This window comes from Chelonoidis abingdonii, chromosome 6 (assembly GCF_003597395.2).
Source record: "Chelonoidis abingdonii isolate Lonesome George chromosome 6, CheloAbing_2.0, whole genome shotgun sequence".
Classification (NCBI taxonomy): Eukaryota; Metazoa; Chordata; order Testudines; family Testudinidae; genus Chelonoidis; species Chelonoidis abingdonii.
This window is the reverse complement of record NC_133774.1, coordinates 58,465,474-58,484,733: the sequence shown is the minus strand read 5'-3', so window position 1 is coordinate 58,484,733 and position 19,260 is coordinate 58,465,474. Positions and strand designations below refer to the sequence as shown.

General features: G+C 36.6%; 1 protein-coding gene and 1 long non-coding RNA gene across 23 annotated transcripts in view; one reads left to right on the top strand and one right to left on the bottom strand.

Annotated features, from left to right (window-relative positions):
- The window catches only part of MEF2C (myocyte enhancer factor 2C), a 162,399-nt gene that overhangs the window by 65,889 nt on the left and 77,250 nt on the right, over window positions 1-19,260 (top strand). For 12 of the 22 annotated variants that reach the window (XM_032784914.2, XM_032784911.2, XM_032784909.2 and 9 more), the window contains one exon: window positions 7,821-8,017. In XM_032784914.2, coding sequence (XP_032640805.1) covers window positions 7,964-8,017 — 54 coding nt within the window. In that variant the 5' untranslated portion in view covers window positions 7,821-7,963. Of the gene's footprint in view, window positions 1-4,221; window positions 4,309-5,080; window positions 5,145-7,820; window positions 8,018-19,260 lie in introns of those variants that run through there. The other 10 variants (XM_075067063.1, XM_075067064.1, XM_075067067.1 and 7 more) reach the window with 5 other exon arrangements.
- The window catches only part of LOC142046981 (uncharacterized), a 318,894-nt gene that overhangs the window by 245,289 nt on the left and 54,345 nt on the right, over window positions 1-19,260 (bottom strand). The window lies entirely within an intron of this gene.

Here is a 19,260-nt window from a genome sequence, read left to right as displayed (position 1 = left end):
ACATACCTTTCATCTCCTTTTGTCCTTGGGAATGGAAGTCTTAATGTAGAATTTTCAGCCGTTGTGTCATTGAGAAGAGGGGGATAGTTGCCTTGTCATAATTGAGTTTTGGAAGCTTCATAGTTTTTATAACCCTGCTACGTTTGTCAAATTAACACTTCTGTAGAATAAACTATCAGGGCCATGCATAAAATGCAATTTGTGATTTTCCTTGTTAATGACAATGATAATAGAATAAATGAACAATTAGCATCTCAGCACACTATCCACTGTATTGTGCAGACGACTTTATATTTCAGGAAGATCACAGTTTAATACCTGACATTGCTAGTGGGGTCAGGTACTATGGTCACCTCACCTTTGTCACCTTTGTCTGGCTTGTCCTCGTCCGTTTCTTCATGAATGCAAGTCAATGGCACCCCAAGGTGCTATGGTAAAAGACAAGTTTCTGGAGTTGGATACAAAGAAGGAATGGGACAGTCTTCTGTTTGATTGTTCTCTGATAAGAAAGGAAGTGCCACCTATAAGATATGCCAGGTATCTTAGTTTGTTGGGAAAAAGTAACAAAAATATCTGGATAAAAGTTATGTCTTTTAGGTCTGTGATGTAGGAAAACATTCCTTTTTCTGTGAACAATCATAGTTCTGGATCTGATTCTTCTCTCACTTACATTGGTATAATTGAGAAGTAACTCCACAGAAATTAGTGGTGTTATGTTGGTGTAAAACTACAGTTAGTGAAGAATCAGGTCCTGAGAGATGAGTCAGAGATATAGAAGATTCTGTGTCGCTGTGGGTGGGTGGAGGAGCCATCTAAAAAAGGTGTGTATTTGATGCAAAAAATGATCTAATATAGCACCAAAATATGTTCCTTAAGAATCAAACTTTTCAAGTTGAATGAGATAACTACAAGTTATTATATATATAATATACAGGAACCATAATGTGCCCTTATGGAGAAATATCAATAGAAGGGGAAGGACACTGTGCAGTGACCCCTTGTGGACCCCATTGTGGGTGCAGGATTTGCCCTTCCATGGAAGAAAGCAGGAGTTCTCACTCATGAACCCCTGGATCTCCCAAGATTTGCTCAGATTTTGAGGATCCTCTGGGGTACCAGGTCTCTGCCATTTGCCTCATTTCCCTGGCAGCGCAGTTTCAGTGCAGCCACTGTGATAGAAACTCCCCAGACAGTGACCACCCTGAGACACCTCTTCATGGGGTTAACCAGTACAGTGTGTGTGCGTCAGTGATGTTAATACAGTCCTAGACTGTCTCACCTCTACCCTATCATTCCAGCAAATGTCCTGTTCATTCCACCTCCTTCCAGTTGCAAATTATTGGATTCACACAGAGCCCCTGCACAGGATCCAAGGGAAAGGAATGTAATTGCTACAGAGATAGCTGAACCCCCTGATCCCTTTCTGCACAGAGAAGGGAGATCCACAATTTGAGGGTCCTATTCTTATGCCAATCCTTAGAACACAATCTGTCCCTAAATTTAGAATTTGCTGGGCTACCTAGTAGGCTGGGCTCAGTAGGCAGTGTATCAACATGGATTAAGTTTAGGCCAGACTCCAGATTTAATATTACCTGCAACCTGTTTTCACTTGTTTTCGGCCCCAATGGCAGCAGTTTCACAGTACTAGTTCCTCTCGTGCTGTTTCCACCATCTTGGGCTCAAATCCTATAAGAATGGGATGAAAATGAACATCTAATCTCATATGATTTCAGCAACACCCATACTGGGACCTGAAAATAGACCCTTTCCAGTTTGGCATCTGACTTGGAACAAAACCAAGAGGAGCAGTTTAGATCCAGGGATCAAAAATCACCCCAAACATTTGAAAGGGTCAGAGTCAAGGTTCCGTCTTGGCCCTTCTCTACTTCCGAGACAGCTTGGTGGTGATGTGTTCCATCATTTTTAGAACTTGGGAAGCACGACTGTATTGTGAACTTTTGACTAGGCAAGCTCTAAAACAGTATTGATCAGGAAGAAAGCAGCTCAGCTTCCCTCTCAGCTAGAGGAATAATGCAACAAAAATATAAGGGATAAGGAGTCCAAAGTAAAATGGAGGGATTTTCCAGGCAACATGGCTATATTCAGGAACACATCAGATGTAAAGTCAGACATCAATAAGAATAATAACTAGACCATTTCTTTTGAAGTGGAGACTAACTGTTGAAAGTAAAGTAGACATGTTCTGCTCCCCTTAAAATAAATAAATAAAGACAATATTAATTAGGTAAGAAAACCTTATAAATTCAGCAGGTGCCTTCAAAGTCAGTAGTAAAATTAGTAAAATCAGCGTATCTAGATAAATTATTAAAGTTTTCTCTTAAAATGATAATTAGTAAAATCAGCGTATCTAGATAAATTATTAAAGTTTTCTCTTAAAATGATAATGAATCATTTAAATATGAGAGAGAATTGATTTTGCAGCTAGTGAACTTGTGGCTATTTTGCCATTTACTGAATGCACAGCTAGCATTCTGTAGTTTACTTTTTTTTTTTAATTATGGCAGCTTTTTGCAAAACAATGTGTAAAGAATATGTTGAAACTGGTTAGGTTTTACTTTACAAAAGACATTTTACCTCAGATAAGATAAACAAATGAAAGGATCAATAAAATTGTTGCACTCGCTAGTCCATGCATCAGGATTAATGTTTTTTCAGTATTACATATGCTAACTTCAGTAGTCTGTATTCATATGTTATGACTATTATGATTTAAATGTTTGTTTTACACTTCCTGTAGAAAAATGCATGCTTTCCTGAGATAAGTTTAGCAGATTAGAATGAATTCCCTCCCACACCTTTTAATGTGGTATTCTGACCATAAGATCAAAACACATAAATGTAGGTTATGTTCAATTTCTAAATCAGAGTGTTGTGGACAGATGTTTGAAATCTTAAAATGACTCATTCATTTGTTGCATGGCTTCTTGCCCAAATGAACCATACAGTACAGTGCACTATTTCTGTATCACAGATATATTGTAACGATGATGACATGAAATATGTAAATCTGTTATAAAAAGTTGCTGTTAATAAGCCAATTCTGCCCTCAGTTACACTCATACAATCACATACAAACTTAAAGGCAAAATTTAGCACTGGTGATATCTCTGTTGACACTGGTAGAATTATATCAGAGACAAATATGCTCAGTGCAGAATTTGGCCCAGTGACTTTTGCCCTTGTGCTATATTTACTGCAGTACTAAACAGTACAAGGTGTGGGATTCAAAAGCATCTTTATTTGATCCAGCGTATCTCTTTTTTAAGTGGTATAGTTCTATTTATCTGTACATTGTGCCTGATCATCCAGTCCTTGTACAGGTAAAATTTCAGTGGGAGTTTTGTTTGAATAAGACTGCTGGGGATTAACTGTTTGTTTGTTTGTTTGCTCATTATTTTAATTAAAGAAAACAAATTTTTCTCGGACACGTCAGTGTTCAGCATAATAGGTGTATTTAGCTCTTCCTTTAGGGCCTGATGCAAAGCTTATAAATTATGTCAATGTAAAGACTCCAATTGATTGCAGTGGACTTTTGAATCAGGCCTTTATCTGTAAAGGTAAAGGATTTTTTTACAACATTTCTCATTTCTTTACTTTTTTCATAATATACAGGATGATCTGTTTGTTTTTGTTTGTTTGCTTGTTTTTTAAATTTTTAATCTAATAACCCTACTCAAGAAACATGCTGCCTAAGAAAAGAGAAAAATCTTTATTGCAAGTCTGTTTCTTTTGTAATGAAACCATGAAAACTTTAATCAGCTAAGTCTTTCTGGGATCACCTTCTTGTTTATAAAATAACTATTTTGATTCTCCTATTTAGATACTCTTTACTACCCTTTCTGTGACTTGTTCAAAGAACTCTGTCTGGAGTGTTGCAGCCGTACAGATTCAGACAGTACTGTTCAGAGAAGGAAGTGGAGAGTTTTGGTTCCCATTTTGCACTTCTGGAACAGTTTAGGGAAGGAAGCACCTTTACACCTTTTATTGTTCGTGGTTGCTGACATCATATCCTTCCCTGACCACTCTGTGCGTGTTTCCTGCCATTCTATCAAGATTTTTCTGTGTTGCAGGGAGGGAAAGGGAGAGTTTGTGTGTGTGTGCGAGAGAGGGAGGAGAGAGAGAGGGAGAGACAGAATGAGAGGTGGGAGTGGTTGAATGATCTGCAGCATTTGTCCTTTACAACTTTTTACTTTTTTTGAGGCTCAAATCACTCTTCCATCAGCTATCTCTGCCTGTGCCAAATCATAAAGTGAACAGAAGCCCGCCAAAATGAAGTTCCTCTTTTTAGTAAGCAGTCTGATTTTTTTATGTTTGGGTTTGCAAAAAAGAGAGAAAAAATGCTGAAGACTGTAACTCCACAGCATGTAACTATGACATTTAAAAAAAATGCAGATTATTTACATGTAACTATGTCATTACGTTGGAAGGTTTCTTTTATGTGGAAAGTTATTTCAGTGAGGCTTCTGGAATTATTTTAAGTCTCTTTGGATAATGAAAGCCTGCAGGACAGCTTAAGTTTTGTACTGTTTGCAGGTTTTCTACTTCGTGTGCTTTATTTGCATTTGGAAAATATAATTTGATCAGTTAACAGGAACTTTAAAAATGTAATACCATAAACTGTATTCCTGCAGGCATATACAAAAAATATCATGAGCATTACTGAAATTCCTAGAGCAGGTGGAGGGCAAATGATAATACCCATATTTCTTTGTATTCTAGTTGACACAAAAATTGTCAGTCCTTTGAAGGATATGACCCATGAATCAGATGTACTGATTTACTCATCTCAAGATACATTATACTTCATCAATATAGTTGTTTTTATATATGTTTGTAAAGTGTGTGTGTGTGTGTGTGTGTACAGACACTCAAATGTGAAGTATACAGTTTAGAACAATATATGTGTATGTGGGCATATTTATATGTATGTATATAAATAGAGAGACAGATGCACAAAATACCATATATCACAATTTATTTGTATTTGCAATAAAAATAGAAAATTATAGAAAGGCAAGAAATTCACTAAACAAGATCAATAATTTTTATTTGTCATTAGGTTACTAAACAAAAAGCAATCAGGAGAATAAACAAAAAGCACCTCCAGGTGAATTCAGTAAAAGGTAACCTGTTGCCTTTGGGTAACACTTCTTGCATGTCTGTGTAATTTTGAGATAGATATCTATGTATGGGTTATCATAATTTCTTCTCCCTCGGACATCCTGTAAATAATGCGCTATCTTCCGCATTTGTTTTTTCTTCCTAATAGATTATTTCTTCAAACAATGGGACAAATTTTGCTCTCAGTTACACTGATGTAAATTTGGTGTAGTCAGTGGATTTGACATCCATGAGGGCAGAATTTGGCCCAAAAAGTATTGTGTGACTATTTTAAGAATAGTTTGTTGTGCCAGTATTAAGAGTTCTGTACTCTGAGCTGTCTATAAAAGTTTTTATTATTTGAAAGATTGGTCTGAAATGTGGAACTGATAACTGTGTAGGAGAGAGGCTCACCATATTGTTATTTCACCAGGAGCTGGCTGTGCCCTTCCTAGTAGATTTTCAGCATTCACTGATTTTTCTGCGCTCATTCAGCTTCAGAATCTTGATCTGTAAAGCAGTTCTCATCCTTGCTAACCCTGTCACCACTTCTCTAATCTGTCCACCCTGACCTTCCACCTTGAAGTGAATAAGAGTTTAGGCAGGCGTAGTGCTGTAAGCCGATAGTGCCACCAGCTTCAGTTGAATGAAAGGAAAGGAAATTGTTCCATATGCATTTGCTGTGGATTAGTGTATTGGCTTACTGTTACAGAGAAAGCCTGTTAGACTCCTTTGGGTCCTGCATGTGCATGGGAAACACCACTTTAACTTGCTCTTTGTATTGGAGGTAAGACTATGGGAAAAACAGGAAAGAAACCCAGTCCAAGGAAATTTGACTGTTTCTATAAATAGCCTGGCTTTGTTTGTCAACAGTGAATATCAGATAGGACTATGGCTCCTAGATTTGTTTAGAAAAAAGTTTGTATAAATACATTTTAAATAACTTGTTTTAATTCATTGTTTGGCACATCTAGTTTTTTATGGTTATTATGGTCTGGTGACTGTCATTTTAAGTAGTAAAAATATTGCTGAACTGTTTCAAATGGACAAAAGCTGCAGAAATACTTGTGCACTTTATTTTGATGGCATCACAAACTACTCCATCTTGCATGCCATATACTGTAAAATAATATTGATTAGCAATATTAGGATCTAAACCTTGTTTAATCCAGCAGAATTGATTATATCGTAATAGCTAGTTAAAAAATTCTAATCAGCTGATTATCTTTTAGCTATGATTTCAACTCTTCTTAAACTGATAAAATACTGAACAGCTTCAAGTTAAATAAATACAAAGAAAATCAAGAGAGAACTGAAGATCAGACAGAGTGATGTCCAGCTTTTCTTCCTCAGTAGCTTTGAATCAGAGCCAAATAATGGATTAAATGGCCAGGACATCGGCTTAATGTTACATAACATATTGTGGGAATTTGTCAAGTTGGCTGTGAGAGCACCAGCTTAAAATAAACAAGAAAATTCCAATTTGTTGTAAAATTGATAAATTTGGACAAATGAAGAAATAATGTTAGTATAATAGAACTGAGGTAAAAGTGGTGATGCACTGATCATTTTTATTTGAATCCTGTTTAGATTGTGGGATTTTTTTTAAAGTGTTTACAAATACTCTGTGCTGTCATACTCAGCTGATAATTATGGTAAATCTTAAGGGTGATAAGAGACAAAAGGAATATTTATATTATATTAATTTTATTGCCAGATTTAACATAATATGTGCATGAACTTTTTGAAAAGTTTTTCTTTTGTTTGGTTTGGTTAAATAATGTTTTGCAAGCCTTTAGAATTACTCCTGAAGTTTATGGCGTTTTATGGAATATTTTCTGTGTGTTGTCATACATTTATATATTTACTGTAACAGTTTTAAATTTTATAATGCAACTAGTTTTTGTAAAGTGCAGAGGACTAATATGTGGGCTTATCAGAAATGTGAAAATACTAATTCAAAACATTCTTTATTTAACAACTGTTCCTATTATTCTGTTCTGCGTAGATTAAATACCTTATGCAAATATTCTCAAATGGAAAAATTCACGTTAGCTAGTTACGTACCTGTGGTATAGATAGTTTAGAACATACTTTGAAATGTAGTGGGATAAAGAAGTACTACTTTTCTCGTAAAGTATTTTAAGTAGTACTTGAATTAACTGTAGACTTTTTAAAAAATGAGATTAAAGGATTTAGATTAAACTAGCTGACATTTCTCATATATCAAATAGCACTTTAATAATGGTCCATCCTATTTGCATAATGAGGGGCGTTATCACCCCTGCTGTCAAAACACAAGATTGTTTTCCCTTCAGGAATGAATTAGCTGGCCTACTTAGCATACACAGGTACAGAAAGGTTCGTTAACTCTCGTATTTAGGTAATTTTTCATATTAGCACAATGAATATTATTTTTAAAATAGAGATACCTACATCCATGAAAATTATGGAGACATGAATTTCAGTCATCTTAATCATTTCTTGAAAGATTTGTCGGGTCGTTTATAACTATGAAAATAAACTTTCAGGTTACTACTTTTAATATTGTCTTATTTACTTTATAACTGCAGAATAATTTGGTTGTACACTAGATTATATTTAGGGCACTTGGTAAACTCCCTGTAGTAACTTTTATCTATTTAGCTGGCAGTTTTTATCAGTTTTATAGTAAGAGTTGATTTCTTTTGTGTGCTTAGCAGGAACGGATGCAGGGGTCTGTGAACTGAGTAGTGCAAGTGCTGAAGAGGGAGATTTGTTTTGAGGAAACGGGAAAAAGGAAGAAAAGAGAAGGAAAAAATACATAATTTCAGGAACGAGAGAGAGAAGAAAAACGGGGACTATGGGGAGAAAAAAGATTCAGATCACAAGGATTATGGATGAACGTAACAGACAGGTGAGTAGCAAAAATGACTGTGTATTGGAGCTTCATGTTATAGTATATTGCTGGTGTGGCTTACTCAAGGCATTGGTAATAAAAAAGATAAAAGATTTTTTAAAATATTTTTATCTTGTGTTACACAATATATGAATAAATGGATCTCTAAGGTGCTTTTGGAAACATCAAGGTGTCTGACTTGTATATTTTTGAAGTTTATTAATATGTTACAGTTAGGAGGTTGGTGACATAGGCCCTGATCCTGCAAAAACTTATGTGCGTGCTTAACTGTACACACACTGGGAGCAGTCCCATTGACTCATGCACAATGCATAAAGTTAAGCTGACTGCAAGTCTTTGCAGGATCCAGGCCATAGCACCTAACCCTGCAAACCCTTACACACATGAACAACTTTATTTGCATGAGGAGTCGCACTGAACTCAGCGAAACTCCTCACATGTGTAAAATGATTCATGTATGTGCATTTTGGCACAACTGAGTTCTTATCTATGGTACAGGAAAGTACTTGTTCATAATATGTTGAAGTCTTTGTTGCTTGTGTATTGGACATGGATTTTAAAAGGGATCTGCACAGCATAATGTGGCTTAATAATCAAGACCTAATAATGCTGGTATGTTGCATGCACCATGAAACAAAGAGTCTATACTGATATTGGCAGGAAATAAGTCTTCCAGGGTCAGTCAGTTAATGTTTCTCTATTTTAAGAAAAATAAAAGTATCACTATTCAGTGTCCTGAATTAAAATCTGTCAATGTATACTTAATTTGTACCTGAGATATTGTACTAAGATTTAAGGGCCACAAATAGAGAAATAAAATACATAACATTATTGAACTGTATAACTAATTGTCCATTAAGAGTGTGGCTACAATTTAGGATTACCCTACTGTAATTATTTTCTATACATCAAAAAGCATTTAGTACTCAGTTAATGTTAATATACTAATTACATGTATTTGATTTATTATTTTCTTTGTATATGCAAATTTGGATGATAGGAAATTATTATATTGTCTTTAGGGCTTAAAGTCTCATAATACCATCCAGAAGCAACCCAGTAGAGGACTGATATAAAATTCTAGTTTTCAAGCATGTTTTCCATTGAATTTGTGAGCGCAGTAGTATGAGCATGCCTTGTACTTTGCATGGCAGAAAATCGAGTTTAAAAAGCAAACAATGCTAGGATTTATGATGGATACAGTCTCTGTTTTCCCTACAGGTTGCTTATTGCTGTGAGCCAAGCCAGAAAGCAATAATTCTGTCAATATAAAACCACCATATTTGTTTTAATTGCTCTGTAGCTTGAAATTGAAATTAAAGTTGAAATATTGAACTGTATGTATCATTAACCATTTAGACACTGGGTGTTCTGGCCAATTCCATGATACCACAATTTCTTCCAAAGCATGTCTGAATTAACATGTTGTAAATAAAGCTACATAATTTTGCCATTAGTAACATTAATTTATATTGTAGCTTTAGTATCCACTTTCATGTGTTAATAGAAGCCAATAGAGGACTTCATTCTCCAGTGCAGTCAATCTGGCACCTTTCATAAGGAGAAAATTTACTTAAAATAAATAAATAATACAGATCTTTAAATCATTTACTGTAGTACGCCAAGATTTTTAACACCAGTTCTCAGAATTAGTAATATCTAAAAGCCTTTCTTTGATTCATATATATTGCAATCTTGCAGCCACTCTTAGTTATAACATTGGAAGACTAACAGCTATATATAGCATTACTATAGAAAGGATTTATTTTTCCAGTGTTTGATTATTTTCATTATTTTGGTGAACCAGACTTAATAACAAATCTAGAAGGATAATTATATCATCCTTTAGCTGCCACACACTATAAGTGGCTTGATGCTGTTATCTCAGTGCTAATAACATTTTGAAAACTCCAGTAGTAAACAGTTTCTATTGGTTTTTCTCCTTTGTACATTTAGGGCCTGATCCAGAGCCTGGATCAGGCCCTAAAGATTTCTGTTGACTTCAGTGGGCTTTGAATCAAGCAGCTGAGGTCCAGCTGTACTACTAGCAGTTCAATATGACTGGATTTTCACTGGCTTTGCTTATTGTTCTTTTAAAAATTTGAACAGGAAGTACTACTTCACAAACATGGGTATTTGTTAAAATATTTCACATCCTGTCAGCTGTTGCAGCTTCTGAGCACAGTTTCATCACTGAATTTGTTTTCTAATGTATACATTTGTGCATTATGTTTTTTTTAAGTCTTCTATATATTGATTTCTACTACTCCATTATATTTGTGAAAACAGAGGAACCAAATTAATTTGGATGCACAGAACAGGGAATTCATAAACTATAAGAAATTTTTTAATATTCTTTTTTTTTAAGTCACAGCCCTTAAGTTTAAGAGCCCATTTCTGCAAACCTTACTCATGCAAGTAGTCCCATATTCTAGTCTAATGAGACTACTACTGAATGAGTGATGACTGTTCACCTAGTTTATGGGTTTGGGCTCTTAGCCTGTTCCCATCACAAGAAAAGGTTTTCACAAGGGACACAGAATGAAACCAAATCTGTTTATCTGAACCTGTCATATAGTCAGTCGTTCTGCAATTTTCAGTGTAGTTCTGAGCAAAGATGGTTGGATACAGAGGGTTGGGGAGTGTGCTACATGTGGCGTGTTCATCCCATGTGCAGATCGTGCTGTGCCTGAATTCTCTGCAGGGCAGCACATAACTCATGGGAAGGCATGAGGCATGTATTAGGGCCAGAGGGCCCAGTGATATACAGATCTTCCGATCCTCTGCCCAAAGCAGGGATGCCCCATAAGTGCTCTCTGCGTCTTCTTCAGACATTTGGCTGGAATATCTTCAGCAGGAGGACTCTGCAGTTGCTCCACGGCCTGGAGAAAGTGATTCCTCTCCACAGTCCCCCACACATTTACCCTGCCTGACTAATCAGGTGGGGACATTGAGCAGTGGATTTGCCCCCATTGGGATAGAGATGGCAATTGTTTGTTTAACAGATAACTACTTGCTGTAGTAGAAGTCTCCTCTGCTGTGAAGAGCGCTTGTGTGAGCAGCTTGCAAGAGGCAAAAACAGTAGTGTCTTCAAGCAGTAAAAGAGTATCTCTTTCTAAAAAGAGTTATCTCATTGGATATACTTGGATACTTGGTTGCTAATCTGGCCTTAAATGGAAATTAAAACCCTCAAATTAAAACGGATGCATGTTATAAGCAGCCAGTGTGATCAGTACCTTTCTTCATTAAATGTTTGATAATAAATTCTAGATAAATATTGAGGGAATGAGAAATGATCAGGAGTGCTGTTAACAGGCATGTGTTTCTGTATGCAAAGGAGGAGAGAAGTGTAACATGGGTATATGATCTGTGCTTTTTCTTGAAACAGTTGGAACAATGAAATCTTTGAATAGTTAAAGAAAAATTAATATAAATTACTCAGAGGCATGATCTTGAACTATTACAGTCAATGGGAGTTTTGCCATTGACTTCAATGAGGGCCAGCTCAAGTCCTGTAATCATGGGGAAGCATTCACTGAATTTTGTTTGATGGGTGCTGACAGGGGGCCAGGTTCTGCTTGGCCCTCACATTGGTGCACAGTGAGAGAAGGAGAGTAAAACAAGTCTTCTCCTTCCCTGGATGGCCCAGATTCATCCCAGTTAGGGAACCCATTGCATTTGGCCAGGGCTATTTCTCACAAGCCTTTTCACTATGCTTTAGACCAGAGAGATGAAGAATAAAAATACCTCACAGCCTCATGGCTGATGGTTGGAACTCTGCCATGGGCTTGCTGCTATAGCAGTCCTAGCAACTGGGAGGCCAGTAAGGGTTATCTGCATGCTCAGATTCTGTGGCACCATCAGTTGAGGTGGTAGCCAGCAATATCAGCCTTGTTCTCTGACTTTGGACCATAAGTTCCAACAGAGACTAGCCAGCGAATCAGATTGTTGAGGGTTGTCAAGATAAGGGCTAGAAAAAAGGGGGGGGGGTGTTGCAAAAACATAGATATTTTTTCTGTTTTTGTTTGTTTATTTCAAAGCCTCCCTCCCCCAAAAAAATCAACTAGCTCTACAATTGATCGTAATATGGGAGGCAAAGGATATTTTCCAAACATTTTGTTTAAATTTTCCCCCATTTATTTTTCAAATTTTGAAATTTGAAATATTTCAACCAGTTGTAGCGAGTGCCATTTTTAGTTGCACCGGTGTCCCATAGAGAAAGGTGAAATGGTGGGTGGGTGGGGAGGTGGAATAGCTCCAGAAATTCCCTTTACACTACCCATACAAGGCAGGCAGGCTTAAAGGGATGGCTTTAGTTCCATAATTATTTTATACTACTGTTATAGTAGGACATTTTGTGATTCCTAATCAGAGTGTACATTGATTCAGAAATACTCTGGTGTCAGATTTTGAACAGTTTCCAAGACCTTGCTGTCTATCTCCATCATTTATTCTTATTATTAAGAGTCTAACCATGCTTGACTTCACTGTGACAACTTGCGTGACTGGGACAAAAAGGATTTGGCCTTAAATGTAGTCTAATGATTTTCATTCCTGCAATCTTCTTTCTGATGTTTTATGTTTCTTTATTTTCCTAGTTGTGAAGCATACTGATATCCATATTCCTAATTTTAACTGAGCTCTGCTTAACTAATAACTCTGCACATTTTGCTTGAAACATCTCCTTCAGTTTTGTTGTGAGCTGGGGAGTGGTAGATAGAGGACCATCAGATACTACAGGAAATACGTACTCAGATATTAGACACTCTCCCCAAAGTAGCATGGCTCTGTAGCTGGTTTGAAAATGATATTAGAGGCACTTGGAAAACACATGCAGAGAAACTTGTGCATGTGTACGACTTTTGATAATTCTTAGCTCCCAGCACGTGTGAAACTAGGTAAAACAAGACTTGCTACAGTTATCAGCTGAACAGAGAACAAATTAAAGCAGATAAGCAAAGTGAGGTTACAGGGCAGGGAAGAGTATCCTGGAGGGAAATGTCCATTTGCAGGAAGACCTAGATTTGTTCTACTGACTCCAATACCTCATGCAGCTAGTTTCAAAACTGGTTTCAGACTTACGGGCATCTATTTTTATCTACATTAGCTCTGTTGAAAAGAACAGACTACAAGATCGTCATCTCAATCAGAATGTCATCTGTAGAAGCAGAAAAGGGAGCCTGATGATTTAGTGCAAAAATTAGCTCAAATTTAGGAGGACATTTTGTGAGATCCCCCACCACCACCACCACAAAAAAAAAAAAAAAAATTCAGTCTGCTCTCACAAGTTAACTCGGTTTTAGTCTAGTTTTGAGCTTTTATGAGGTTGGTGGGTTGCCCCCCCATTACAGTGCTTTATGAAGGGAATTCTCAATAACATTTAATAGTGCAGCTCTACACCACCCTTTTCAGTGAGATGTACCTTAAAACCATGATGTAGCCCTTAATTTCTGCAAGCCTGATTTGCCATCCTTACTCATATTAAGTAGTAATTTACATCATGAGTAATGGCACTGGAATAGATTTTCCTTGTTAGGCACAACTCCTAGTTTTATCAGAGAGGCTACCTTAACTTTTCTCTCTCTTTAAGTAACAGAAGATGTACACTGAATTTTAATGGCCAGGTTACTAATTTTAATGGCCCAGTTGGCCCTGATTCCATTTTAATCTGAAATTCTTTCATGTTGTACTAATCTAATTGATATTCCATATATGGCAGAGAAAATATTTTACAAGAGATGCAGACTTAATAATGAATTTCATGGCTGTATTATGTTTAAGATTAGGTATGCTTGTATTTCCAAAATATACCAGAATATAATTTAAAGTTAATTAGCTTTAGGTAAATATTTAGGCCAAATTACTTTTAATTTGAAATATGAATGAGCAGCCTAAGTAAGGATAGTCCAATAGTAATCATGGTATCATTAAACATTGCTGTGTTGAAAACTAGAGCAGATACGGCCACTGCCTTTCTGTCTTGTAAGGATTGATTTGGAAGGCCCTGAGGGAGAAAGAGCTGGAGGTGGGAAGCAGAACTGAAGCCATTGTGGAGAGGAAGAAGTTACACTCTTCCTGTTATGACAGGAAATGCAGACAAATGTGCTTCCTGACCATTTGCTCAGCAGGGAATGAAATATTCTTTGACCTTTACCTTACGAACATTTTAGTTTTGTTGAACTAGTAAACATGTTTTTTACCCTAAACATTTATTTGTACCTGCCAGACCTAGTGAATGTGGTATAGATAAAAAGTCAGTTTTATTGTACTTTATTATGTGTATATGGATAGAAAGGATATATTTTCTCACTAATAAGATGCCCATGTCTATACATCTAGATATGTGAGTTAATTCAATCTGTCCTAATGAGTGAAGAGGAGTGGTATAACTGAGATTAACCATCATTATGCATATCATTCAATAGAGAAAAAAATAATATCCAGCCTTTCTTCACATCTGAATATGATATAGGTTATGTTTTGAAGAATTAGAACTGTTTAGAATATATGGGAATAAAAGACTCTGAATATTGCCTACCCTAATAATTTGTGAGTTGCTATACCATCCTTTTATTAACATACCTTTGAGTTATCCCTCTCCTCTTTATTCATGAAGATAATTGTCATAACAGAGATCAGCCATTATGTACTAAAAAATGTAGGACTTGTGAAAGACTGAATAATCTCAGTTTCTGCTCCATTATTTATGTGCTGATATACTAACAATACAGTGTAATGAAAAAGTGCAGCACCTTCATTTTTGTGAAGCTTAATCATGAGATGCTAAAGAACCCTGTTTTATAAGATAGGGCCATTTAATATATTACAGTTATATTTTAGGTCACTCTACTTAGAGCTCCTCTATAGTAATGCTGTTCAGCAAGTCAAGGCTCAGTATGCTTGAGGCTGTCAAGCACAATAGTTCTTTTTGCAGCATAACTCGCTGCTGTGTCATCCCTATAAGTTATGCCGGAGAGTTACAAGAACATAGAGCAGGCTGCTGAAGAGTCCCTTACTGCTCTTTAAAGGGCCTTTCATTTAATATGGCATGCCTAGTCGTTGTCGCATAAAGGAGGATTTGTCTAGAGGGAATCCTGCAGTGGTGCTGCTTCCCACTGCCACCACCACAGAACATAGTCATAAAGTTTGTTGCAGGAGAGTCTTTTAAAATGACAAACTGAGCTAAGCAGAATAAAATAATCGGGGGTGGGAATAGAAAGGGGGTTGCAGTTTTTGAAGAGCTGTCGGTGTTTGGCTTTACGATAAGTAGAGATAAGTGTCTGCCCCTGGCACTTTAGTCAAAAGTCACATGGCTCATACATAGCCATCTTGATTTTATGATGATGAGGGTACTTCATTTGATGTTTCCTGTTTCCCAGATAACCCATATCAGCTCACTCCACTCAGACTGAGGAAGGACAACCAGCACAATACTCCCCCATAGCCAGGTAGAAGACATACATCAAATATTGGATGCATGAGCCGCCTCCGGTTTCCACAGGCCATCACGTTAACATATACATAATATCAGGAAATGTATGGGAGGGGGGTTCAGACTCCCAGCTCTTCTCCTCCTTTCAGTGCCAGCAACTGCACAGCATTATGCGCAACTTCACAGCCTCATGTCAGGACAGGAAGAGGTGAGGGAAGACCTGACATAATGTCCACGGATTGAATTGCTGCTGGAGGGCAGGGCAGAGCATAGGCTGCTGTTTGGAAAACAGAAAAAGTAAGCCATAGACTCTGTGTCCTCCAGTGACAGATACTGAGTAACAATGAGGGCACTGCTATTACAGGACAGTCACTCAAAATCAATCTCTCAGATTATCTCAGATTTAAAAGTCAAAAGTGGAAGAGTCCAAAGGAAAAAAAATGCAACATCAGTGCAGCAGAGACAGGACATAGACTAAATCAGCAGAATAAAAGCTTCTACCTCTCAGCAATGATTTCTGCTCTTACACTGTTCCATTCACATCTACAAGCAGCACAACAATTTTGGCATAATTTTAGATAAATAAAAACAATTGCAAGTAGATTGCTGTTTCTTTCTGTTATCATAGTCTGTTGGTATAGTGTCTGAGTGGAAAAAGCATACATACATGTTGTATTATTCATTCCAGTATGTGAAAAGACTATATACAAAACCAACTAATCTATCTCCTAATGTATTTAATTTAAACAAACATTACTCACTACAAATAGAATGCCAAATTCTGGCACTGTGCCAAATTACCTTCCTAGTGAGAGCATATTGCAGCTATGAAGCAGTGTGAATGTGCACCTGCATTCTGACTGGCTACAGGTCCATTCACAGATATCACAGTCCCTGGTCCCAAGACCATGCCTCAGGAAGCCCCTTCACAGCTTTGACCATAGAAATCCTGAAGAATTATCTTTCTGTAGTTTTGGAGGAGAACCAGAACTGGAGATGGAAAATGTCCTCCCCAAATCACCTTTGGTCCATGCTTTCCTTCTTGTGCATACAGTAAGTTTAACCTCTAGCCAGAATTTGGTCCAAAATTCACAAAACCTAGCCTTGATTTATGGGAGGGAAGCTAGGAACTGGCTTTTTCACTCATTCTTTTGTTTTTGTAATATTTAGAACAAGTGTGGTTTGCTCAAAGCCTGGACAATCATCTTTGCATTTAAACTTCCTTACTTCACGTACCCAAGTACTGCAGACTTTCAGGGCCTGATCTGAGGTGCTGGGCATTGCCATTGTGTTCAGTGAAAGTTCAAGGGCTCATCAGCTCTGAAAAGCAGGCTCTAAATGAATAAAGCAACCTGTATTCAGAGCTTATGTAGAACACATGCAACATGATTAATTTTCACCATGCTGCACAAGTACATGCTCCATTCCCTGCACACTCCACTGGAAATGTTCTCTGTGAAACACTGCTTGGCCACACTAGTTACACAGTACTTATAGAATTGTACTTTTGAAAACTTAAAAATACTGACAATTGCTTTTCTACTGTATGGCTTATGTATTTTGTGTGTGAGAGGCTTCAAGGTTTTAAGCGGGTAAATGGTAACCTCATTCTAAGCAGCCATTTTATATTTCTGGACACTTAATTCCCCGGTTATATCGCTGTTATCATAGACTAGTCCAAGAGGCTAGGACTTCACAAATTGCCCAGTCAAGGCTTGATAAACCTCCTGAATACAAAGAAAAATATGGAAACTTGAGGACAGCACTAGACATCCACTGGTCCAGAAAGCAGAATGGATAAAGCATATCCCAAATCTGATTTGGACAGCAGGCTCAATTGTTAATTAATTAATGAACTAGTCCTTGGTACAGTCAGCAGGGGTAAGAATATGAAATTATTCAATCTGTGCTACTGAAAAATACATTTAATATTAATCAGATATGATCAAAATCCATGCAAATAGGTCAGTTTTATTTTTAAATATGTCAGTAAATTGGCAACACATAGTTAGATTTTACATTATAAGAGTTTTCCTTCCTGAGAAATTGTTCCTGTAGTCTGACAGATTATCTCGCTGCTTTTATGGCTTATGATGTTTGCAGTATCTGAGTTCCTGATCAGTTATCAGAATTATTCCTTTTAGAGATTTTTTTAGCCCTAGTAAAGTAAAGTGTCATATTTGGATTGTGAAATGTTACAGTAAACCCCTTCTCCTCAATGTGACCAGCTACAGTTTATTAATACAATCATTAAGCTACTCTGTAGTTTGTGGGCATGCAACTGTGTTTAAGAAATGTCTGTATTTACGTCATGTTCTTAACTTAGCACAAATAAAAATTATTTAAGTACAGAATTATAGACTTCCAACTGTAGGTTTCAGTTTGTTTTCACATAAAGAGACAACATATTTTTAATACATTACTGCAATCTTTAATACTCAGTAAAATCACTGTAGTGCTAAAATATTGTATCTATCATCTTAGTCAACATTTATTAGCTAATTTTGATTTAGGTGAATATAGCTAGCAACATATTGGACACAAAATACAAAGTCAAATAATATTTTTGTTGTTTGTTCATATTACTCACCTAAATATTTTAGAGGATAAATGAGTCCATTCCTCTTCTTGATGTGGCTACATAAAGGAAATTATATGAAAGAAGAATGTATTTTTAAATACCTTTAAAATTATTCTTAATCTCTCCTGAAGGTCTTGACCCTACTGCACATTTATTAACTAAATAGGCTCATCCCTAATACAAACTATTGTAAAAGTATGAGAAATTACATTATTACAATACATTATTAGGTATAAGTGCAAAAGCTCTGAATTGCAATCAGTCAATGAGTGGAATATTTTAAAAATAATATTCTAGATCATTTTAGAAACAGTAATAGCTACAATTGTTTTTATGTCTATGAACAATGGCAAAAAGCATTATGTAATACATTTGAAGACTGTTAAAAAGAACATGGAGATAATAGTGAATTAAATTCAGAGCAATTAAGATTACATTTTAAAGAAAAGTTAATAAAGCCTCTAGCTTATCTGTTGTCCTTTTTATTTTCAATGTTTGTGAAAAGGCACTATAAGTAGTATCTTTTTTGTGATAAGTGTTATGAAATAAGTATGTGCTATGCAGCACATCTGTGCGGTTACCCAAAATGTTCAGGAGCACCTAACAGTAAACACAAACAGTGGCTTTAAAGATATTTCTGTGCTGAAGTATACTTTGATGGTGAGGAGCTGTAACATGCTAAATACTGAGGTTTCTGTGCAACAGAAACCATATTGTATAGATACACTCCACCTACAGTACTGTGGTCAACTAGTCTGATTGAAAATAGTTTTACATGCGGAAAACTATGTCGGGTTAGTACATTCTCCCCTCTGCATGTGATCCATAGCTTGTGTAGCCTTTTCTAAAAAACTATATAGATGTTCATATTACTGTGTATAACATTGCATCAAAAGACAAAAGACATGTCTGGCTTCAAGACAAAGCTTGATAAGTTTATGGAGGGGATGGTATGATAGAATAGCCTAATTTTGGTGATTAATTGATCTTTGACTATTAGCAGTAAATATGCCCAATGGCCTGTGGTGAGAAGTTAGATAGGGTGGGATCTGAGTTACTACAGAGAATTCTTTCTGGGTGTCTTGCTGGTGAGTCTTGCCCACATGCTCAGGGTTTAGCTGATCACCATATATGGGGTTGGGAAGGAATTTTCCTCCAGGGCAGATTGGCAGAGACCCTGGGGGGGTTTCGTCTTCCTCTGCAGCATGGGGCACGGGTCACTTGCTG